Below are 25082 nucleotides of genomic sequence, written 5' to 3' on the forward strand. Positions count from 1 at the left end.
CTGAGTGTTTGCTTTTATTCTGAGTGGCTGGGCAGTACTTCACTCTGTGAGAAAAGTGTCTTTTTTCTCACTGTGTAGTACAGCATCTTGGCTGTGGAAAACTGAGTTAAGTAAGAATAGGCTGGTCAGGAAGCAGAGAGGGTGTTCTTGCCAGTTGATACTGGAGAAGTAATATCAAGAAGAATGCAGATTTGGCCAAGGCACTCTCAAGCAGTGCCATGGGTCTAGTCATGAGTGAAGTGTGCAGCAATTCTGCACTTCGGGCTGTGGCAGCTGCACATCTTCTCAGATCACAGCAAAATATCAGTTTGACACAGATATGGGACCAGAGTCAGGGGTTTACCCCCTGCTTCACAAAATTCATCCCTTTAGCGCCTTGCATTTGTTTGGAAATCTCTTTATTAATTACTGACCAGACCAAAGCCTGTTTGATTTGGCAAGTGCAGACCTGGGGGAGGGGGTCAAGGGAAAAAAAAAAAACAACAACACTGAGTCGGTTCATCCCTCCTTGTTTATTCCACTAGAAATAGATTTGGCAGAGTGCTTCAGGAATGAACTAATCAGCAGGGAATTAATTGGCATGTTAGTTAAAAGGCAGGAAGAATGTGGTGAACAAATTCATGACTGGATGGCTGGAGGGTTCAAGCAGCCAGAGAGAAGCAGTGCATAGTGGAAACTGTGACTAGTACAAGAAGTGATACATCCGTGCCAGACAGCCAGCAGTTGAGAGCTGCCCAAAAGAACCGGGAGCAAAGATAACACGGGTGTCCTTGGAGATAGTGTTTTTGAGAAGGGCTCCATCGCCCAGGCTTTCCTTCCCATAAGGCTCCCATGTGTGGGGAGACATGGCTAGTTTGCAGGGCTGGGAGTGGGAGGGAGGGGTAAGAGAGGTACAGCTGGAGGAGGCTTCACGGAAAGACTGTGGAAATGTGGAAAGCAGGGAAATGAAGAGGGACACGTCACTTGTTGCAAACTGAAATGCAGAGGGGGTGGTAAGGGGAAGAAAGGATCAAGGAGGCAGAGATTTGGAAGTTTCATCACAGAAGAACTGGCCTCAAGAGCAAAGGTAATGCTTGTATACAATTCTCTGCCTTCTTTCCCAGGAATGTTTTGTTTCTTCCTCTGGAGGGAACAGATCTGTACACCTCAGAAAGAGGTGGCTGTGTTGGGGGACTCTAAAGGCACCTGTGGGAAGAACCAGGAGAGGAAGGAATATGTGCAGACTGGCATGGATATGGAAGCTGGAGGATTGTTACCTACAGTTCCTACAGGGAACAGGGGTGTGTAGAATGAGAGAAGTAGGGAGGAAGAAAGAGAAGGCAAATCCTTAGAGTCAGGCAGACTGTCAGACAGGCAGACATGGAGAGTGCTAGATCTGTGAGTGCCTATCTAAGGAGAGAGAGGAAACTTCCTAACAGGAAGGACCAAGCACTAAATAAGAGAGAGTTGAAGATAAGACATATCCTGAAAAAGCAGGCACACCTGGAGAATAGGCAGAAGGTGAATATTACCTCCCCAAGACCAACGGTACTTTACAGATATATTGCAGCAAATGTGTGCTTTGCATCCAGATGCCTTTTTTTTCTTTTTCTTCTTTATCCCCACTATGGCTGCCGGCTGGCTGTATCACTGTGGCTGGGTTAATATTGTAGGATCCAATTTTTAAAATTAGTTTTGGCCTTTTTCATGATCTTTCCACTATTACATAATTCTACAAGCATATGCTAATGTTTCTCTCTTTTTTTTCTTTTTTTTTTCTTTTTTTTTTTTTTTTGCGTGAAGAGCTAACAAATGCCATCCGCTTTGCAAGTAGAGCTTGATTGTTCTGGACTCACAGGCTTGGCAGCTTTCTCCTCTAAAAGCTCAGAGACCTTTCAAGATCCCAGGCTGGGAGTCTTACAGAACTGGCATTAGAAATTGTATGCAGCTACAATATGCTTTTTTTTTTTTTTTTAATAAGAAACTGTTTGGTTTATAAAACTTAAACCTTCTTGAATGTAATACATTAAACAGAACTTTTAGTTGTGTGTGTATAAGTAGTATAAAATATTAAAATATTGCAATGGAAATAAAAGAGATAGAAGAAAAGAAAGATAGAGAGGAATTCCAACAGTCTGCAAAAACAGCTTTATATTCTATTGAGATCCTTTACAAAAATAGAGAATCTTAAACCTACTTTGATGTTTAAATACTCATTATCATTGAAGTGAGAATTACATTTTATGTATTTATGATTTACCTGAGATCAAACTCCCTGATTCACTTACAAGTGCATTTTATTTCCCTGCAAACAACACAAAATCCAGAATCAACCTTCTGCTTCAGTCTGAAAGTAGCTCAAAAGGAACTTGAAAAAGTTATGAGAGAAGAATAGACCTCAAATGGAAAGCATGAATGTAATCCACTTGCATTTCAAGGTTCAAATGCAGAAAAAAACTTCATTTTAGGTATCACTGCAGGGATTGATTAATCAACAGCAGCCTCTTCTCAAAGCAAGCATGGGCTTGAGCTAACATCCTGGGATGCTGGTGCACTCAGGAGAGGGCATGTGTTTAGAGCAGCCAGAAGTACAGGGGAAGGTTCCCAGCCCTGTTGATGTACAAGGGGCAGGCAAGCTCTGCATCGTAAAGCAACAACTCGCATGTCTGCAATAGCACGAGTGTGTTCTTCTCAGGCTTCAGGGGAGAGGGGCTTTCTGAAATGAAGCTGTGTTTGGTACTAGAAGCAGGTAACCTGGGAAAATCCCCCATACCCTGGCAGGCAGCACAAGCCACAAGTAGTGGTGCACTTCAGTCATCACGCTCAACCCCATTGTCAAAGTCTGAGGCAGATACCAAGGAAACCTCAGGGCTTTCTTGCAATTACCTACTACACTGTGAGGAGGGATGAGCACCAGAAATGGAGCAACAAGAAACCAAAGGGGTTAATAGGAGAGGGACAGTGATGGGAGTTCAAATACTGGCAGTACTTCTTTGCTTTGGGGCAGGGATTCTGGCTTGGATGGCACAACTGCTGATCCCAGAAGGGCTGTGCTCAGGGTATGAAGCTAGCTGAACTCTTTTATCATGCTGAAGTGAGGAATCAAAAGATTAAAAGATGAAAAAAAAGACCGTTTAATAATGAGACAAATATGTTGGTCTTCACTGCCTGCAGATGAAGGGATTGTCCAGTGAATCACGGAGCCTACCCTGCTCCAAGGGCAGAATGTGATGTAATTTTCTGACAGCACTCCATATTATTGCAATTAATAGTAACAATGACAAAGCTATTATGTTGATATTGTTATTCTCTGAATTTAGGGAAGAGTTTCCATCCAAGGATGTGAGAGAGTTCTCCCTGCTTGTCCATCCCTGTTCTACCCTGATAGTCCTTTCCAGTGCAACTCTGCAAAAGAGCAGAAGGCATATTTGAATCACCTGGGGATCTGGTTCCTGTTACAGATGACCCCGTAGACTTTCTCAGCTAGGAACTTCATTAGTGAATATCCACTTGCTGTCTACAATTCCTCCTAAGAGAGGGAAGATTGCTCATTTTCAGTGTGCCTGAGGTATGAGAATCTGCTTCAAAGATGATTATAACCTTATGTTTACTGTGATAATAAATTACAGTAGACCCGCGGGAATGCAGGGAGCAAAGCTACAAAGAAACTGGTCTGTGAGAGGCCCTGCAAATACAACATGTGGGTATTGTGATTCATTTGGACACCTGATGTTTTAAAAAGTTGGAGCTCAAGTAGGGTGGATTTTCAGCATAAGATGTAGGTGTAATTTATTACCACCCTACTTTTAACAAATAGAGAAAAATCAAAGTATCCCAGCTGAGTATTGAAACAAGTGGGAGGTGGAAAAGATAAAGAATGGACAATCTCTTCAGGAAGTCTTTCCAATTAGCTTGGAAGCCACACTGTCTCCTTGATGTTGGTAGCATTTTCAAATCATTTGCAATTAGACACATAGGTGTCTGGTAAGTCCTTTCCCATCAGGGAAGATTAAAAAGGCATGTGCAGGGCATAGTCATTCAAAGAAAGAGAAAGAAAGAAAAAAAAAAAAAAAGCTGTAAAGGCTGGCACATTTATCTGGAAAAACTGAGAGCTGGGGGAGGTATGGTGTCAATGCAAACTAGTTTCATAGTTTTCCTTATGAGCCTTGGTGATATTGTCAGACCTTCTTAAAGATCTTTATTTTGGCAGCTCTGAGTTAGTGGGAAGGAAAGGTGTATGCATGTGTGAGATAGGAAGAAGGTAATTTATTTTTCCTTTAAATGAATACTCCAATTAGATGAAGAATACTAAATACAAATTACATCCTGACAGATGGAAAATAATGTTTTTAAAGTATCATGACATTTTCCATTAGTATGGCTATATTCATACTGATACTTTAAATAGTGGAAAAATAAATGCAGTTGCAATTAAAATGCACTAGTGATCAAAAGTAAGAAAGGCACAAAGTGAAAGGAATTATTTATTTACTGCTTTATCTGCTACAGCTTCTGGTAGATTTTGAGGTGACTGAATTTTTCCCAGATGGTCAGGAGATGAAGGTTATATTATATTAAAAAAGAAATGTAATGTCCTCATATTTTGCAGTGAGATCTTAGGCTTTTGATGCAAGTACCTGAACAGGAGAATAATTCAGATTTTCTGGATGTGCCTGCTTCTCACATGAGCCCCTCCATCACTGTGACTACAGATGACTGAAATCATCACTAAACCCCATGAACCTGGCAATGCATTTTTTCTATTTGCTATGTGCAATATGTGCATAATGGATATTTTCAGCCAATTTCTAGCAGAACAGCTGTTCATGACACTTTTTTTTTTTTTAATTAAAATGCCAGATTCAACACTGAGGGACTAATTTATTAGGACAGAATAACAAATCAGCATGAGTAAGCTGTGGAGAGACTGATCTATCCTCTTACGTTTAGAGAAGGTACTTGCCCAGGAGGGCGTGTAGATTAGGGTTGTCTTCCTTGGCTTGGGAATGATGGTAAACTTGTAAGAAAACAAGAAGTTAGGTAAGTCTTCACATCAGTTCATATACATGTCTTGTCAACTCTGCAGCTTTGCTCAGGAATTCACCCCATGACACCAGGGCATGGTGGAGATAGTGCATGGGGAGTGAGGTTACCTTTGAGGCTTTGTCAGTCTAGTATTGCCACTGGTTAGTGAATCAGATCAAGAAGAACATTTTTTTTTTTTATTCTGGCCACCGTGAGACACTTGATAAATTGTTTAATGGTTGTTTACCTTGTTTCTGCCAAATACAAAGTAGGGATGCAGTGATTTTCACACTTTGTAAGTACCTCCTCCTGACACTGCTAGAAAAATTGTAGCTATGAGGTACTATCCAAACACAGCTACACAGGAAACAAAGCTATTTCCCTAGCTGCTGCAGGTTGATGAAGCATCTCAGTACCATTCTGTTGCTTGAAAAGGAAGTAAAGTTTGTACTTGTGAAAAAGAAAAGTCCCTGTGCTTCTGTAAAACCTATTCTGAGCAACTTGAACAACATTTTAAATAAAAATATTGCCAAAGAGAAATTTGGTGTTGTGGTGACAGATAGGAAGTGGAGAAAGAGAAGAAAAAATAAATAAAGCACCTAGCAAGACTTTTTGTCTCCACAGGGACAGGGGGAAGTCAAGATCCTACAAAAGTCATCATGGTGACTCTTCCTCTTTTCCTCCTCTTCATCCTTTTGCCCTGCAGTAAATCTCAAGAGGACTTTCTGGACCAGCATCAGAAGTGGAACTACAGAGAAGGCGGTAGGAGGTCACAGTGGTGGTTCAGCACGGTTCAGTAATTCAGAGATGCAGATTCACTTATTTTGTCCTTGACAGTGGTCATCCATGACTGCTCTTTCTTGATTCCTGGGTAGCTGTTGAGACTTCTGGAGAAAAATATGGTTTTAGAAATAATGAGCTGGGGTATCCAGTGACAGCAGAAAACCTGGTCACCTAGAGGCAGAGAATTACACTGTGAGAGAGAATTAACTGCTTTTTAATTTAGATCCTCCATGTATTTAATATCTGGCATTTCATTGCAACAGAGTTGTGATGGTGAATTGAACCAAACTTGGAGTACTGGCTTGTATTTTCTTGTGCTGACACATTTGTTTTCCTCTCTTCCATGGACATCCTGCTAACCTAGCTGACAAGGTCAACATAGAAGGTGTTTATAGCATTACTCAAACCCTTGAGAAATGGGGAAACGACATCTTCTGGCAAATGAAGCATACCCTGCTGAACAACCCACATGCTCTCCTGCCTGAGTTCTCCAGGTAATTTCTCTCATCTGGAGGTGAGATTCAGTCCTCTCCTGAGTGTCCTTCCTTGAGCAGGATTCATCCCCTTAAAGATGAATTTTCATATTTCTCAGCTGAGGGGGAATAAAACACACTGTCTGAGTACCTGTTGTGCTACCAGCTCTGATCAGTGAACTGAATACTCTGATAACTCTTTATTGTGAAACACTCTCAACTGCCATCATTGTATTACAAGACTCTTCCTAAAGAAATTTCCCTTGGCAGCTCAAACTTGTGAGAACAGGCTGGAAAAAATGAATTGTTCTACAGATCCACACATGGGTTTGGCCACAGGTCAGGGAAAAGAATCTGGTTTGGTCTGTGATGGTTTTTTTGTTTCAGGCTCTAACACCTAGATCTGAAAAAGCTTCATTCACCAGTTCATGTCATCATATTCCCCTTTTGCATTACAGGAGATATTAACTGTTGAACAAACTCACAAAATTTACTTCAATCTCATATTTCCAGAAAAAAGTAGGAAAGGCAGGGAAAGAAAGAGAGGAAAAGGGAGTACTGGGAATTACTAGAAACCTCATATTGCTTAAATCAGAATTATTCATAAAGCAAGTAAAGTGGCTGTCTTCCATAACTAATTGTTCTCTTTAGGAACAAGAAAAAAAAAAAAAATGTTTGCAAATGTTACACATTGAACCTGTTGAAGAGAAAAGGCTAGAAGAATAAAAAAGCATTGGGCAGGTGGTCACACAGTATCTGTACAAATCAGGGTTTCAGGAGGATACTTCATATATTATACATTGGCCTTTGGCATCAAATTATTTCTCCCTGGCTGCATGGTGGCTGTTGTTACTAGCACGGGATTAATCACAACATTCACACTGAGAGTGCTGAAATTCATTGGTGCCTCAATTTATGAGGGGTGATATTAAGTCTTGTATTTGGAAAGTTCTAACTTTAGTCCAGGAAGATGTGATGAAACTATCCAGCCATATATCCTGTACTGGGCTTTGAATTACAAGTTTGCTGCCAAGGACACAGACTGGTTCATTAGAAATGTTGAGGACTAAGAGTACTCCATGGGAATCACTGGCCTAGCCTCCATGCGTACTCCTAGTTAATTGTTTCTAACTAAAATAAGGTGGTGGAAAGACCATGTTGCTCATGCTGGTCCTGAAGCTTGTGCTTTCCAGGGTTCAGATGGGGCCCCTCAGATGAACTCCCATCACCAAAGAACAGGGCAGCTTTGAAGCATCTTTTAATGGTTACTTGCAACTCTTTCATCATCTTGCCCAGCAAGAAACAAAGGTCATGGTAAATTACTTTGCATGCTCACAAACACTCCCTAAACTGAGTTATTCTTCTACATTACTGTCTTTGTAGTCTCCGCCCTGTCTCTGCAGCTGTGGACAACCTTGTGAGGGAAGTCCAGTCGATAAGGAAAAGGCTGGAAGAATTGAATGAACGTCTCAATGTCATCAGCAAAACTGTCCTTCCCCTTCGACTGAATGCTCTGCAGAGCCAGAGGCGTGGAAATACTCAGCTGCGGAGACTCCCGACACACAGGAGAAGGTTATATGCTCGCAGGAGACCTCAGAGCACTTAATTCTCTACCAGAAAAAAAGGGGAAATCATTACTTTTTTTTCATCTGCTTAAGTCTTTCTCAATGGGACACTGCTAGAGAGAAAAAAAGTAAAGCACACACACAAGTCAGCTTTGCTAAGGAGACCAGAACTTCTGTATTTTGTTGCTGCCTTTCAAACCTAGGTCAGTAGGTGAAACTGACCCTGTTTTTTAATGATGGCTGTTTTGTGTCTCAAGCAAAAAAGAGTTGACAAGCTCAATCTACTTGAGCGTGAATACCTTTAGTCTATACAGGCATTCTTTCTGCTTACCAGAGGAAGGTCATTTTATAAAGATCAGGTGAATTTCTCTCTCTCTGCACTATTTTTAAAGCACTCCATCTGAAACAGCTGGGGAATTTGAACTTCTAAAGTGCTGAACAACTGATGAATGCAGAAAGATGGATTAGTGCTTGGCACTTCCAGCTGGGCAGGGAGAGGGAGAGGAAGTTATGTTTCAAAATACAGCCTTAACCTATTGCCCATGTTCATATGTTCAGAGGGTGGGTAGGGCTGGATAACATTGGTCTGTACATCATGCTTCAACACTGAAGACCTATCAGTTGCTAGGGACCAAATTTAAACATTCATCTTCTGCAAAGAGTGTTTTTCTAGCTACCTGTATCTGTGCACTCAGAATGGTGTTATTCAGTAGATATATTCAGAATTTCCAGCACTCTGAAACACACTGAACTGATTTTTGCCAAGACCCATGAAAACCAGGAGATTTTTGTTTGGTTTTTTTCCCCCCCAAAAACTATTTAGATATCTAATGGCAAAGACAGGTGTCTGGAAGGATTTTCCAAAATAGCTTAAGAGACTCTTCAGTCCCCAAAATCACAGATAATATTTCAATTGGTATCTAGTTCACAGAGTATTTTCTCCAAATGCCAGCACTGACCTCCAGACATTTTCCAACCTCCTTTAGTACAATTAATATCTGTAGAAAATTAACAACCAGGCTCTCCAAAGACTTTGGTCCCTCAGGGATTACCCAGAATACTTTGCCTTCAGCTTGCCTTTGCCTATGTCTTCCTGACAATAAAGCTGGTTATAAAAAAGAATGCATTAATCAAATTATACACGGAATGGAGGATAGCGTGCACTTGCCCTTCAGGTCTCTAAAGATTGATCCAATACATAGATTTCCATTCAGCATTGCAGTCAACTGTGTCAATGAAATGTGTTGAAACACAAGAAGGAGAGCCAGAAAGGAGAAGAAACAGGTTGTCTTTAAGGTCTGGATGAAGCAATTTATGAGAACACAAATAAAGAATGGATTGTGTCTAAATGATTGTGGAGGTGTCTGACATGACAGCTGTTTTGCAAACACTCTCCAGTCACAGTGAGGATGCAGACTAGCTGTTTAAGGATTCCCAAAGCCTGAGTTTATGGAAAGAAATTCAGTGACAGTACAATAACCTCGAAAAGGAAAGGGGGAAAAAACTAGTTTCATATGAAACCTTTCAGAATGGACCAGAAGAATTAACACAGTATGAATTTGAGCTGCAACCTGGGAGTTAGTTGAGTGGGGGAGGTATGGGCAGTGTATGAGACAATCTGATAAATATTTCCCTGATGTAAATTCTCTGAGTTCAGGTTTTCAGAAAATAACAAAACTCAAATTTGGTTCTCTTTGGCTTTTGCTTGGGAATTTGAAACACTGCTTAGGCAGAGAAGGGAAAAATCAAGACTGAAAAGGCTGATAAAAGGATACAGTTGTGCCTTTGTTGAAGTTGTCATCATAATTTCTCAGGAAATGTAGAGCATTTTGATCCCAGAATATATTTACATAAATTACAAGGAATAACAAGAGAGAAAGGCCCTTAACTTCTTGTTATTCTGCATTCAGAGTTTCTAGGCTGTGCTGTAGCAACAGCTGCATCCTTGCACAGACTGCTGATCCCTCCAAGGGGTGCTTTGCTTGGAGCTGTAGGGATTGCTGGTTTTTTTTGGCCTATCTGAAGGAAGCGTACAACATAAATGTTAGCTTTCATGTTCATATTTTAGACACCAGCATTTTATCAGGCAACCTGAAGTTGTATAAATTCAAGACTACTTGAAATAGAAAGATGAGACTTCCCTAAGTCCCTCAAGTTACAGATGGCTGGTGGTGGGTGGCCAGACCATGCCATTGCATCCTTTAACTTTATACCTAGATGTCCACCAGCAGCTTCTGCCAGAGACAGAGGACAGGGCAAGATGTATTCCCAGTTTAACCCAGCCCATGTATTCCGACACTGATACGTGCAAGTTTATAGTCTTGGCAAAACCTCCTCAGCACAATGGAGAAGGCCACCGTTTGCTGTATAAGAGAATAAATAAGCTGCAGCATTCAGTGTATATTACAATTCTGCAATTTCATGCATAATGGTGAATAAACCAGGTAATATAAATGGTTAATAAATTACTAGTCTGTGACCTTGTCAGCAGTGATAGCAGCCCTTGTCATTCACTCTGTGAAAGCCCATGCCAGGCTCCAGCCCAGCTCCCTGACCTGAACACAGACTGTTTGATCAGATGATAACAGCCAGCTTCTTTAACCTGCCTTTGCATGACCCTCTCTCTAGATGGAAAAGTTTTAGTGTCCTATTTCTTTTATAATTTTATTTTTTGCTCTTTAAGCATGTAGGAAGGTTATGTGCCAGCCTACTTCTGCACTGTTCATCTTCTATTTGAGGAGGCAGCAGTCCAGCTGAGCAACTTGAGATGCCTCTATCCCATCTGTCTGGGGAAACTGGTCTGACTCATGGGACTGATTCCCGGGGACTGGTATTTGATTTCTGCTTCTGCTAACCTCTTAAAAGATCCTGGGTAAGGAACTTTCTCTAACTGGCACTTGTTCTTTGACATGGCTTATACAACAAAAACATTTGTCTAAGTCTGCTATGCATATAAATGCAACCAGCTAAGCTCTCTGTTACGCTCATTTACATGTATTTCTGGGAAAGGATCTGGAAAGAACTTTTAAACAGAGGTGACCAGTTGGGTGGTCAGTGGAAGGAGTTCAAGTGTCATCAGGAACGTCTAAAATCTACCCCTCACCTAAAGTTTACAATATCCAGTGACACAGACCACTTCCTTAAAAAAACAACTATGTCCCTTTTTAGTTCTGTTTAATTCTCTTAAGAAAAAAAAAAAAAAAAAAAAAAGCCCCAAACCACAGACGACCGAAAAAACAAGAGGTTATGATTTTGCAATTCCAGGAGCACGGTGCCCTTCTGCGCTATGCATGACACACTTTGCCTGTACTTCCCTTTTCCTGTATTTCATTTCTTTCATATTCCTTCTCATATTTCCTGTCTCCCAGAGATGAATCCCATCTGTTGCCGCACTTCACGACTCCTCACACTTCCCGGCGCCCTCCACACTTTAGCTCCGGGGCCGCCGCTCCCGCTGCCCTCGCACAGCGCCGGCCCCGCGGCGCGGGCGGCCCCAGGCGCGCCCTGCGGGCGATGGCCGCGCTGCGGGCGGGGCGGCTGCGGCCCTCCCACCTCCTCCGAGCGGGGCCGAGCCGAGCCGAGCGGGGCCGAGCCGAGCCGAGCCGAGGGGGACCGAGCAGCGGCATCATGCTGGGCATGGTGAAGAACTCGCTGCTGAGCACGGTGGAGGCATGGCCCTACCGCCTGCTGAGCAAGGGAGAGAAGGTCTGTGCCGGGGCGGGAAGCCGGCGCCGCTCCCCGGGCGGTTCTGCCCTAAGGCGCTGCCGGGGAAAGCGGCTATCAGCCCCGGGCAGCGCGCTCCCCCTGGCAGCGCCTCCATTCCCATCTCCTTCCCCAGGATCAGGTCAGCTACGAGGAGAGGGCGTGCGAGGGCGGCAGGTTCGCGGCGGTGGAGCTGGTGGGAAAAGCGTTCGACGAAGCCTCGAAGGAAGGGGCAGTCAAGCTCCTCAAGTACGTCGGAGGAAGCAACGACAAGGGTGAGAGATGCTGCCTGCCCCGCGGGGCTTGGCGGATGTTTGTGGCTTGGTGAAAGCAGGATGGATGGAGGCAATGGCACTGCAGGCCCGCCTGGCTTGTGGCTCCTGGCACTGGGAGTCTTTGATGGGGATGGCCCCTCACTGGGAAAAGTGAACTTGCACCAGGTTAAGCCGTGCCCAGCCAACTCATACTGTGAGTCCGCTTATAACCCATCTTTGTTTCAGGGTAAAATCTCAAAAATGATTTGCTTAAACAGGAATGAGGTACCTTGCAGCTGGGATAACATGAGGACAGGCAGACATGTATCTATCACAGCTCCCTGGGTGAGCAGTAACTGATGAAATCCAGGATATCTGGGATACTTCAGTTCTATGATGTGCCCTTGTGGGCAGTGAAATAACAGTTATGACCTTGATATTTTATCTGGCTATTTTTATTCATGAAAGAGTAATGAACAATGAGCTTCATTTTTTAATGGTATATTGTAATGTTTTATGGCAGTGCTTCCAGGTGATTGCTTCTAATTCTCATTTTACAAAAGTGTGCACACTTTAACCATTCATAGCAGGAGAAGACTACAGAGTAATTCTGAGGCATATACATGTTCTTGAACACCTTTCTCCAGCATCAAGCAGAGGGACTAGTGTAGTCTCTTTAGGAGTAGGAGGTGGATGCAGTGGGAAATGGTGTTTACAGCAACATTTTTGGAAAGGTGATGATCACTGCTGCTGTAGGAGAAAGAGTGCCTTCTGTAACATGTGACACAAACACAGGTATGACATAAAAGGAAAATAAATGAGACAGATGGTTCGATTTCAGCTGTTTTTATGGCTGCTTGATCATGAGGTTTAGAGGTTCCCTAATGCTGCAAGAAGAGTGAAGAAAACTGGTCTTCAGTGCCATGTACTTCTTGGTGGTAATGAGTAGGAAAAAAACATGCTGTTCGTGGAGTGTGGACAGCATGGACAGTCCTGCTGAAAGCCGTAACAGCACTGAGATTTGGGGCACTGGAACTTGTAGGATGTCTGGAAGCATTTGGAAGGTTTTAAGAGAAAGTTCCTGTCACCCAGTATTGGCTGTGGGCTCACGACTAAGTGCAGATAGTATTAATTTAAATGCTGATGTAGATTTATATGTGCTGCTGGCCTGCCCTGGAGCTACAGACCCTGCTGTCTTACAGCTGATCTGTCAGAAGAACAGAATGTCTCATAGAACCACAAAAGCAGCACCATTAATAAAAAACATTCCAGAGGTCAGTTTGGACAGTTATTTCCCAGGCTTCTGGTGTGGAGAGAGAGCTTGGCCCAAGCAGAAGCCTAATGATGGCTGTTCTGCTTCCCCAGAGGAGCCCACTCCTGACAAGGAGTTTGGTCATATGAGGAGTTTTCCAAAACTAAAATTAGCTTTTGTGAATTCCCTATTAATTGTGTGGGTTCCTGAGAGCCTACACTTCTTTAATTACGTCTGTGTGTCTGCTTCAGGGGTTGGAATGGGCATGACTGCTCCTGTCTCCATCACTGCTTTTCCTGCTGAAGATGGCTCCTTTCAGCAGAAGGTGAAAGTCTCTCTGCGGATCCCAAGCCAGTTTCAAGACAACCCTCCTTGTCCTACTGATGAAAGCATTAAGATTGAAGAAAGACAGGGCATGACCATTTATTCCACGTAAGGAATGCATCCCGGGATCTCCAGTCTCATGTGATGAGGTCTTTAGGGCACTCTGAGGAGCAGTATTTGTTTTACCAGGTGACTTGCTGTACAAGGGGTGCATGTGGCAGAAGGAGATGGAGGATTGTTTCTAGACTGAAGACAGGTGTTTTATGTCACTTCTTACCCCTGGTCATTCTGCACTGATTTGGAATATGGATTTTTTTTCCATGGGGTAAACAAGCATGGAGGCTAGCCCTGAAAGATACTGTGCCATTTCTATTGTATGAATCTATTGTTTCTCCCACTTTTTGGGTTCCAGATTGTTCATAGTCATTAAGAATGTTCTTTGGTGTAGTTCACATCAGACTGTCCACTGAAGCCTCATTCAGATGGACTCATACCAGAGCCTGCCATGGAAACAAGCAGCATCTGCATTGCTTCAAGTCACCTTTGAATGTCTGGCTGTTGTGTCTTTGAATGTTTTGGGCTGTTGACTGACAGCCTGGACTCAAACTAGCATCACAATAGCAATAAGCTCTTCACCTTGTTTTTACCCTTTGGAGGTTCCCCTGCCTATTTTCTTCAACTATTTTGGCTGACTCTAACTGACTTCTTTCTTGCCTTCAGTTGCTGCTTGGCCTTTGCTCTGGGTGTGGGCCACTTCTGCAATATCAGCCTGTTTTGTCTCAAACGTGGGCCCTGAGGGAGGGTGGTGAGGTGCAGGCTGATGTGCAAATGGTTCCTGTTAGTGTGAGGTCTACAGAAACCAGACCCATTTCAGTCCACCCCTTTTAAATAGCATTGTGTTCTATAATTACCAATTGTCTGTTCCTACCTCCCCTTCTTGGGCTAGCTAGAGTTTGGCTTTCCTTCATGATCTTTCCAGCAGATGGTTGTTCAAACCACAGTGAACGTGGTTGTTGACAGCATTGGTGAAGACTGCGGGCTGAGCTGACTTGGAGATAACCTTATGTTTTAGAAAGTTGTTTCTCTGATATGGTGCTGATTCACAGGGCAAGGCCATTCTGCTGGCTGGCATACATGGGGCTGTTTGGGGAGATGCCTGTGGGGCCTCCCCATGAATGACTGCACCTTGGCTGTGTCACCCACGAGACTTCATCTGTCCCAGATGAAGTGTGCTGCTTCACAATGAACAGTGCATGCATGAGTGCCTGTTGGCAGGGCCTGAATCAAAATGCCTGCCTAAATATACTGTGGCCATATATTGTTCTCTTTCTCTTCCTTCTGTGCCTTGCCAGGACTGCTCAACACCTCTCTGGTTCCTTTGCAGGCAGTTTGGTGGCTATGCCAAAGAGGCAGATTACATCAGCTATGCTGCCAAGCTGCAGGCTGCTCTGGGGAGTGATGCTACATACCGCAAGGATTTCTACTTGTGCAATGGCTATGACCCCCCCATGAAGCCTTACGGACGCCGCAATGAGGTCTGGTTTGTGAAGGAATGAACATCTGGCTCCCTGTGGTGCTGCCTTGCACTGATAACCTCCCCACACTGTCCCTGTCCTCTTTAAAATAAACTAATAATTCAGCAGAGGCAAAAAACTATCACTGCTTTTCTCCATGCCTATGCCTTACTCTTTTATGGACCATAAAAGTAATTTTAGAAGAACACTTGCTGACCCTCCTGATGGTCCTGCTCCTTTATTCCAGACCAGGTCCTCAGCCACACAGACTCTCTTGATCTCTCCTTGGCTTGTTTTTATCTCCTTTGTGCTTCCAGAGTTCAGTGCTGAGAAAGCCAAAAGTACTTAATTGACTGGTGCCTGACAAGAGTCACGTCCAAGTGTAGGCAGACTATTAGTCTCACCTGAGACGGGTAGGGGAACATGACAAAAGTGCCTACAGAGACTTTTTTATCTCCTTTAGTTTGCTGCAGCTGTAAAATGCTGCTTTTATCTTTGCCATTCCACAAACAATCTAAAGGGACACGGGCATTGCTGCCAACACAGCCAAGTGAAAATAAACGTCCTTTACATTAATTCAGAGTGTGCAGAAGATCAACACTTCTGTCATCTGTCTGAGAAATACCATTCAGAGAAAGATCCAGGTTCTGTTTGCAGCTTTCTTCTGTTTGAGGAGAGATGTTTTGGCATGTGATGTGTCTTCATCTCAGCTAGCAGCTGGACAATTTGACCTGGAGACCTCAAGATTATTTCCTCACCTTCCTATTACTTTTGTGCAACATTTCTTTAAAACTAGCCTATGCAAGGGCCAAAGCAGAAATGTGTGTGGTTATCTAATTGAACTAGAGAAAATGCAAGGCTGGGAAGAAAGCAGATGCTTATTTCTTGTGATCTGAGGGTGCATTTGAAGAATGGTGAACATACGGTGAAGCTACCATGGGTGCCAATCTAAAAAACTTTTCTTAAAAGATGTCAGTTTTCAAAGGGCTCCTCAGACCAGCTGTTTTCTTTAGAGGAGGAAAAGGAAAACATGGCCGTTCTGGAAAACAGGGACTTTTCATAATGAGTCAAATAATGAGTAGCCTTTTGGAAATTTCAAATACAATAGCAAGTGTGGGTCATGTTTCAGGAAGAGTGGCAACGTTGAAATGTCAGGCATCAAACCAGCATTTTAACTGTGTTGGCTCTGCCAGGGAGGCAGCAGGATGCCCACAGTGGGAACACTCACACTGCTACTGGGTGTGTGTAATTCCCTACCTGCACCAGAAGACATGTGGTCCTCTGCTGATGAAGTGCCCAGGTGCTTTCCAAAAGCCATTTTCCCCTGGAGCTGAAAGAGGCATTTGTCAGATGGCATTGTGGCTTCTGGCTGGTCAAGCTGTTGCACGTACGCCTGCTTTCTGAGAAAAAAATCTCAGCAGGAGATTTAAAGGAGAAAACCTGAGGTTTTGATGTGCTTTCCTTTTCTCTCTTGCTGAGCCATATAAGAGCTTTGCTGTGAACTTCATGAGAGTTTCAGTCACCTGTGTGCAAGAGCAGCTAGTTCAGGATGGGTAAAAAGATATAATTTAATTAAGAAAAAACCAAACAACAGTGATGGGGAAAAGCTATTGGCTGTGGTTAGTGATTGCAGTGCAGAATAAAGAGATCAGAATAAAGAGATAAGAATAAAGAATAAGAAGAGAAATCAAGACAAACAAAGAAATAGGCTTTTGAAGGAATTTTTGAAGCAGCAAATGCCCTTTTAAGCTTGCACCTGAATCCAAAGGGACCATTCATGTCCCAGATTATTTTAAACTGGGTGGGTGAGGAATGGAGCAGCACAATATTGTCCTTTCTATGCCTTCCCAGGTTTGTTTTGGGGCTTGTGTGGATACAGTCTGGTGACCTGTGGTGAATGTTCTTCAAAGATCAAAACCTTGCAATTTCCCAAAATTTATCTTGTGAAATCTCAGATGTTAGGGATGCCAGTAATAAACCTGGTATAAACAAAGCTGCACAGCTCAGCAGCATGGTGGGGTTCTTTTATATAATGCATACCCTCTGAACAGAGTGTGGGAGCTTCAGACTCAACGGTGAGAGTAAACATCTGTCGGCTCTGCCTGTGCAGCCCTGCTACTGGCCTTTTGCATCAGGCAGGCAGGATAGGATTTCATAAACATTGTTAAATAATGTCAAAGCCTTATGCAAATTGAATTGCCTTTTCTGTACACACAAAGATGCCTGTGTTTTGTCTGCATTTTCTACAGTTTTGAAATAAATAAAAATTAATATTGTGATTTACAACTTCTGTGCTGATTACTGACTTTGTGAACTCAGTGGGAGTAGTTGATTTGCTAGACTGTAGGCTACCAGTTTATCTTTCTGTTTGGGGTATTAATCATGTCACAGCATTTATAAATAGTCATAATGCTTTTTCCAATAAATCACTGTTTTGGGTATCCTGGTGTGGCCCTGCATTATCTGACTGTGAGAGACAGAAGCAGATGAAATAATCTCCTTCATTTGTTCCAGTCATTGAGAGGCTTTGAGCAATGCATTTGTGTTATGTAGAAACAAGGGGCCCCCTCACCTGAGGAAAATTATGTGTTCCTGTGGCTGGGGCTCACAGGCAGTGAATTCATTAATGTTCAGGCAAATACTCATGACTGATTTTCAAAATGATCTATGATCCAGAAACATTAGACATTTTGTCCCATTGAGGTCCATCTAGCTTGGTGTCCTGTGTCTGTGATGGACAGTAGTGGACACCTGAGACAAGATTACAGGAACAGTGCAACTGTGGGCTCAAACCTCCTCTAAATATTTCCCTGTCTCTAGTACAATGTGGCCCGGGGATTTTTGTTATTGTGCTGGGTGGACCCAGGTCGATTTTATCTCATGTGTTTGTCAGGTTGCTTTCTATAAATAAGGTAAAGTTACTATCTGTGGCATCCTTTCATCCTTCCTTGGTTATGGAAGGGTAGAAATACTCTTTGTCTGAGGATTTCCAGCAGGCTGTCTCTCTGCTCCTTAGGCAGCTGGGTCAGTCAGCTTTTTGATATGCCTCTGTCACTGCAAGTGAATGTTTGTTTGGACAGCCATAGTCGCTGTTGACATTGGAGGATTTCCAGCCACCTCTTTGTGCTGGGGCCAGAAGTCAGAGGTGCATTCTGGTTTTGACCCAAGGCCAGCATGGCCACAGACACTGTTACATGCAATTGACTCCTGAACTGATGTTAAAACAAAAACAATTTTCTCCATCCCCTGCAGTGTTTGTTCTCTGAAAGATTAGAGCACAGCAGATTGCCTAGAGACTGCCTTGCTTCTCTTCTGAGCCTGTGCAGTGTCCTTTTCTGTCTCCAGTGAATGCTGAAATTGAGAGATTTTGGTGCTTTTCATCTGTTTGACAGGGCACTGTGGCATTGTCTGTTGTGTATTTATTTAAGAAGACAGTGCTGTAGAACCTGCAAAGTGGATGTTTCTCCGTGCTGAGGCCCCTCAGGGCTGCCAGAGGTTGCCTTGCTGGGTTGTTGGGAAGTGGTGGGATTGTGCATCAGACACTGCATTGCTGCCCGTGGCCCCTTTCCCACTGCCTCACTTGCCAGTGCAGTGGAACAGCTCCACTGCTGCCTGCTGGGCTGGACAGGCTTAGCAGGGGAGTGGCCCTGGGGATTATCTCTGCCTTCCAGAGACAGGAGTGCCCTTGCTGCTTGTGAGCAGCTGGGCAGGTCCCTCTCAGTGCTGTGCAAAGCAGTGGTATGATGGCGATAGGAATGGCCACAGGAAAGGCTACGTTTAAGCAGAGCCAAATTTAAGAGCCTAATTTTAATGGGAATTATACGTGTGCCATGTAGATTTAGCTGTGTTGGATATACAACCTTCGTAAGCTTGTATTTTCCTGCTGGTATTGACCATGGCAAACCCTATATATTTATATATATATATAAATATGTACATGCATATGGGTATAAATGTATGTATATGTAGTGTGTGTCGACCAGCCACTTTGATCTATTGTTTGGCTTTGTAGTCACTGAATAATTCACTAGAGTGAGTGCAGCCACAGGGTGAACATTTGCAGACTGAAGTTTTAAGACTGCTAGGATGAGAGCTTTGTTAGCTTCAGAAAGAAATACTTTACTTTGTAGACACATGCCTTAATACATCTAACACTGCATTAAGAAGACGACAGCTTTTATAAAAGAGCTAATTGGTTGAGTTGTCCTTATACATCTTGCCAGACTTATAATACTCCAGTCACTTTGAGGGGACGGGTGATCTATGGTGAACAAGGAAGTAACATCATTATTTCCCCATTTTCATCAATCCCCGTGGCAAAGGCTGTGTGAGCAGCTATTTTGCTTATGGTCACAAATTTTCAGTTTTGCAATGCTGCCCCAAGGCAACGGGTCAGAGGAGGAAGACTGTGGCTCCTAGCTCACGTCGTCCCTCCCTATTGTAATTACAGTAATACTTCTTTTAGAATAGCTCTCTGAGCAGCAGCTCTCTTTCTTCTGTGACAGCATTTCAGCCACACTGAGCTAAAAAAGAAATGCATCTCTTTTAACAGGACCATAAGTAGCTTTGGATGTATAACGCCTCTATAAAACTGCTTGGCAACATGATTTATTAGAGCAGGATCAGTGGTAAAAGTGACTTCTCTGACAGTAATGGATGAAACACTTCCAGCATAGCTACTCCATCTCTGCTTGGTGTCTATGCCAACAGCAGGCTGGTTTTGTCAGCTCATTCATAATCTCTGCTTTGCTCTCAGCAGAATCCATTGCACAAGACAGGCTTCAGGACGGCAGATGCTATTTTCTAGTCCTCCGTGGGAGCTGCTGCAGAAGATGGGTCAGTGCAAATGCTGCTTGATTCCTGAGACTCTGCTTAATTCTACATCCAGACCCTACACCTCGGTGGGCATTGAGTGCATGCCACTCCCATACCCCTCACTGCTGCCCACCCCCATGAAGAGAAATTTGAGGGACTGGGGTGAAAGGAGCTGCACCATTCTTAGACTGAGTGTGAAGTTTGATGATCCCAAAGTCCCAAGGAAGTCTCAGATGTATCTTCTGTGCAGTCCCTGTGAGAAGAGTGGGTTGATCTGAATCTAAGGTGCAGATTTTCAAAAGTACCAGTGCAAGTGAAAGCTCCCAGAAACCACATCCTGCAATGTACCATGTGCTACAGCACTCTGATCTGCACTGGGTGTGCAGTGTGACCCTGGCAGCGTGACCTAATTCTGGGGCTCCTTTTGGTGGGACAGCAGAGCCCAGCCTGTGCCATGTGGGCAACTGCACCACCCCCACACCCGTACTGGAACTTGGAAGCTAGGTGGGTTCCAAGAGGTGTATGTGTTTGGAATGTGTCCTTCAGCACATGAAGGCAGGGAATGATTACCATAGCAACTATTCTCGAGTATTTTTCCAGTGTTTTCTAATCTTACTCATTTTTTCTTATATCTCTAGTGTTTAATTTAAGGCCTTTCCTAATTGGAGTCCAAAAAACAAATTGAAGTGAATTCCCTGATTAGACAAAAAGTTCAGACACCTTCCCACACAACTTGTGAAGTACAAGATCAATAAAATTGAATGTTGCTGTGAGTAAAAGGAGATATGAAATTTGAAATGTATTGTACCCAGACAAATGAAATAAATGAAGCTTTTCTAGTTAAAGCAAAGCATGGAAATAAACGATAGTGTACAGCATGACAGTTTTGGGCACTCCCTTGCTGGTAGATCTTTCTAGGCTGTTTAATCACTGATTGTAGACCTTCCCAATCTTCTTTATGACTCAGCTTTGTGAAGGAACATCTTTCCAAATCAACATGAGCTGGCTCATTGAAGTATCTTTCATGATCTGTAGTACTATTTAGTCCGGGTACTTTGAAGGAGATAGTGACTGGAGTGGTGTTTCTTTGGGGTAATTACCATGCCTCTCATTTTCCAGTACCTTTCTTCCACTTTGTGTGTGTTTTGCCTGGGATAGAGTTAATTTTCTTCATAGTAGCTGGTGTGGGGCTGTGCTTTGGATTTGTGCTGAAAACAATGTTGATAATACAGGGAAGCTTTTGCTATTTATTACTGAGCAGTGCCTACACAGAGCCATGATCTTTTCTGCTTCTTGGTGCAAGTAGGCCAGGGGTGCACAAGAAGCTGGGATGGGGAGAGAGCTGGGACAACTGGCCACAGCTGATACTCCATTCCATATGGTGCCACACAGCATATAAAGTGGGGGGAAGAAGGGAGGGAGGATGTTCAGAGCAATGTCATTTTTCTTGCTGGGGAACTGTTCCTTGTGGTGGGGCCCTGGCATCCTGGGAATGGCTGAAACTCCTACCTGCCCACGGCAAGTGGTGAACTAATTCCTTGGTTTTCTTTGTTTGCATGGCTTTTGCTTTACCTATTAAACTGTCTCTATCTCAACCCACGAGTTTTCTCACTTTTATTTTTCCGCTTCTCTTCCCCATCCCACCAGAGTGTGCAAATCAGCGAGCAGTTGTGTGATGCCTCTTTGCTGGCTGGGGTTAAACCGTGACACACCTGCACGCCGATACCTAAGTGTGGGAAACCCAGGCTGGAGGAGAAGAGGAAACCCTGTGGAGCTGTAGGGAGGAGAAGGTTGATGCCTTGGTTGAGTTCCCTCGGGGGAGGGCAGTGTGAGGGTTGAAGGCAGTGTCCTTCGTGCCCCGCAGCTCCTGAACTGGCCCTTTGCCCTGGTAGGTGTTGGTGGGGAGACTGACAAGCCCCTTTCAATAGGGCTTTTGTCGTGATGGCTGCAGCACAGTTAATCACAGAAGAGGAACCAGAGATTCCTCCCAGCTTCTCCAGCCCTGCCTTGAGACAGACTAGGTCTCCTCCCTACAGCAGGGCCCAAGGAACAAAGATCTCCCTGGAAATTCACCGCCTGACTCCTCCAGCTGTGTTGCCATCTGCTTTGCACAAGATTTTGGTATACGCCTTTGTGGAAAGCAATGCTCTTCCTCTGAGGACATCTTTGGCGCTGCTTCCCTGGAGGGGCGAAATCCTAAGGCAGCAAGTGCAGCTGGGACTGTTCTGAGCGCTCCTCCCTGTCCCCAGGCAGGGATGGAAGCAGAAATGACAGTTTTATGAGATACTACATCTTGGGAACCTGGTCTGAAACGCCCTCAAGTTAGAAACCTGTCCAGCTGATTTCAAAATGATGAAAGCAGTCCTGCAGGTTTTGATCCAAATGGGGTAGCAGGGCCTGGAGCAAGTAGAGGTGGAAAAAATGGGTGCAGTTTCAAGCACAAAGGGTGCCCAGGTGTGGTTTTGTTCCTCCCAGGTGTTATTTGTTATTCTGCCTGTGTGTTGACCCCTGTGTGGCTTCGTGCCACACCTCTCCCATCTCACCGGGCATGGCAGTGGCACTGCTCACATGGGGGGCAGGCAGTGCCCTGTTCCCCACTTTGTCTCTCAGGTGCAGGTGTGGTTTGTATCAGCTTCTAAGTGGCTGCACAGGACATGTCTCTGAATCCAGGAATGAAGGCCAGATCCTGAGCCAGGGGAGTCGTTTGGCTGGAGACAGCTCTCCACAGAGCTGGTTTGTTAACAGGCAACAGGAGTTCATCTATTTTTCACCATGATGATGCTATTTCTGAATAAGAGAGAAAAAAGCAGGCTTATTTCTGAAGCACATGATTTCGTTTTTGGCCTTTAAAATTTTGTTTATTTATTTTGAATGGAAGCCCAGAATGCACATAATGTAGCAAAAAAATTACAGATACAGACAGGGATTTTTGTTTCACCTTTCAAGTTACTCCCACTCCTGATGCTAAGGCAGTAGCATTTGAAACGGCTCTGAATGTTTTCCCTTTCCTTGGAAAGAAACAAATGAAAATAACAATCCTGAAGCAATACTGAAGGCACCTGCTTCCAGATAACTCTGCTGAAAGCAGCAAGTTGCAACCAGGCACACCAGGGAGGTGAGGAAAATATCCTGGGAACTGCCACCCTAACAGAGAGTTTCCCTGTGGCTGCAGTTCCTGCTCCTGGGACATGCAGCAAGGGGATGAATACGAGCTCCCCAGGCAGTCCTGATGTGAAGGTAAGCACAATTGTTTTCTGAAATGTTTGATCCCATAATCCACAAATCCGTTTATCATAAACAGCCTTTCAAATTGTTGTGACAAACTCCTCTGGACTGAATCCAGCTCCTGAATTATGAGAAGCTAAAAATGGTGTCTATTCCCATGGCTATAGACAGAGAGATGCTACTCAGCAACAAATGCACCAAGTGCCTTAAAAATAGCCCCTGTGGAATTATTCAGTGTTTGGGACTTGTCATTTCACAGGGGTAAAAATGGATTCATTTTGGCACAGAATATGCATAATATGTATCCACAGCTTTATAAATAGCACTTATAAAATTATGTGTATAATTTTATCTTAAATTGATGCTGAGCAAAGAGACAAAACAATCAACAAGAACTTAACACAAGTTTTGATCTTAGATAATTGTAAGACTTTTGTCTTAGAAATGCAGGTGTCAAAAGAGACCTTCCTTTACCCTTCCTTCCTTGCTTTCTTTAAGACAGCTTTAGGGAAAAAAACTTGAAATTGCTGCCATTATGGCAAACATGATAACTATAAGCCAGAGAAGAAGCCTTGCCCAAAGTTGTCACCCCACACAAATTAACTCCATGGCTTTAGCAATTCTGGTTTTCAGAATGTAGGCCTTTATATCTCTTGGGGTTCCAGGTGTTGCAGGTGGAGTCACAAGTATGGTGTAAATTCAGTCGGTGAGATGGTGCTCTGAGAAATAACTGGGTCAATAACTTGAATTGAGTCTTAGAGGAGCATTTGGGGACCATCCTCTTTATCTTCCTCTCTTCTTCTTCTGCTTCCTTTCATCTCACTTGCCCTTGCAGTACTCACTCATTGGTACTGGTGGGTGGGGAGGATAAGGTCTCTTTGGAGGGTCCTAGGCATCTTTCCTTTTCCACTTCTGGGCTCTGCTGAAAGGAAGCAGGTACAAATATGAAGGCTTTGCTGCTGCCCTGCTCCAGGCTTTCCTGTCCACCCTCTACCCTGTACAGCCTGACTGCAGGCTGAATGTTCCTTCCCTCTAAAGGTGCTCAGTAACAATCTGTAGCAGCCTAAGCCCTAGGAAAGGGTGGAAGATAGGGTTGGTAAACCAATATCCTGGGAAAAAATTCTGCAAAATTGGAACAGTAATACAGCAGAACAAAATGTGAGGCCTTATAGGCATGGACAATGATTTTGTTAGTGAACAGAAGGGGTTTCCTTCGCTCATGCTTGCACACCTGCACTCAGGTGCAGGAGGATGCCAGCACCCAAGTGGTGGTTTGCTCTGGGTCAGATTGCCACAGACACCAGGGACAGTCCTGAGTGGGGACTGACCACCAGAGGAGTGACCCATGGCCTGCCAGGAGGTGCAGGGTGGAGAGCTGGACTTGTGAGCAGGAGGATGTCCCCCCTGTAACAACACCACCCCTGTACAACATCATGCCTCAGAGCTGTGTTTGTGAAGTCTCAGGATATAACCTATGAGCACTCTTGGTTGTCCTGTCCTGATCGGGGGGAATGAGATAGATTAAAAGTGGGATTTGGCAATTGAAAGAAGAGAATAAAACAGATTTTCCCAGAACAGTGCAATGGCACAAGGCAGCAACTTTCCCTGAAAGATATCATTCAAATTGTAATGCTTTTCCTTAGAAATCAGCATTTAAAAAAACTTTTAAATGAAGTGCATAATTTTTTATTTGAAAAAACTCTTAGAATAGTACATTTTTAATAAGGGGTTTTTTAATATGATTTCACAAAAAGTCAGTAATATTTTCTGCTTAAAATGACATCCCTCTTACCATTTTACTGAAATCATTAAATGGTTTCTAGGGCAACTTACCAATAGCATTAAGGTTCACTTTTCTGTTTCTTGAGGGGTCAGGGAGGTCTTCATCAGAGAAATCAAGAGATAGAAAAAAATGTCAGAACTGTGCTTTGATGTTTTCCCACCCCTTGCTGAAGCCAAAAAAATTGCCTGTTAATGTGATAAAAAAGGAGTGAGGCTAGCTGGAGATTTATGCCCTCCTGGAGACATAGTGTGTCAGCTCTCCTCCAAGTTCTCTCATGCTATTTCCATGGCAACTCCATATAATGATAACTCCCACAGATTTTCTCCTTTTATCTGTTATTTTGGTCCCAGATAGTGATGGAGTTGAGGCATACATTTCTTTCACACCA

At 43.7% G+C, this 25082-nt stretch overlaps 1 protein-coding gene and 1 long non-coding RNA gene across 3 annotated transcripts; both read left to right on the top strand.

Annotated features, from left to right (window-relative positions):
* The first annotated feature begins 754 nt into the window (after positions 1 to 754).
* On the top strand, positions 755 to 10231 carry LOC131591409 (uncharacterized). 2 transcript variants are annotated; one of them, XR_009280354.1, is made up of 4 exons: positions 755 to 1066; positions 5629 to 5766; positions 6152 to 6281; positions 7644 to 10231. It is a non-coding gene; the product is annotated as an uncharacterized LOC131591409 (long non-coding RNA). The 2 variants fall into 2 exon arrangements; XR_009280355.1 differs by lacking the exons at positions 6152 to 6281; positions 7644 to 10231 and adding an exon at positions 3300 to 3547 and having other exon boundaries at positions 5629 to 5653.
* A 386-nt stretch (positions 10232 to 10617) lies between these two features.
* On the top strand, positions 10618 to 17148 carry LOC131591407 (heme-binding protein 1-like). Its single transcript, XM_058862070.1, has 5 exons — positions 10618 to 10697; positions 11194 to 11530; positions 11664 to 11802; positions 13285 to 13465; positions 14742 to 17148. Exons 1-5 carry the CDS (start codon positions 10633 to 10635, stop codon positions 14911 to 14913), a joined length of 894 nt encoding a protein of 297 aa, XP_058718053.1. The 5' UTR covers positions 10618 to 10632; the 3' UTR covers positions 14914 to 17148.
* The last annotated feature ends 7934 nt before the right edge of the window (positions 17149 to 25082 follow it).

This window comes from Poecile atricapillus, chromosome W (assembly GCF_030490865.1).
Source record: "Poecile atricapillus isolate bPoeAtr1 chromosome W, bPoeAtr1.hap1, whole genome shotgun sequence".
NCBI lineage: Eukaryota > Metazoa > Chordata > Aves > Passeriformes > Paridae > Poecile > Poecile atricapillus.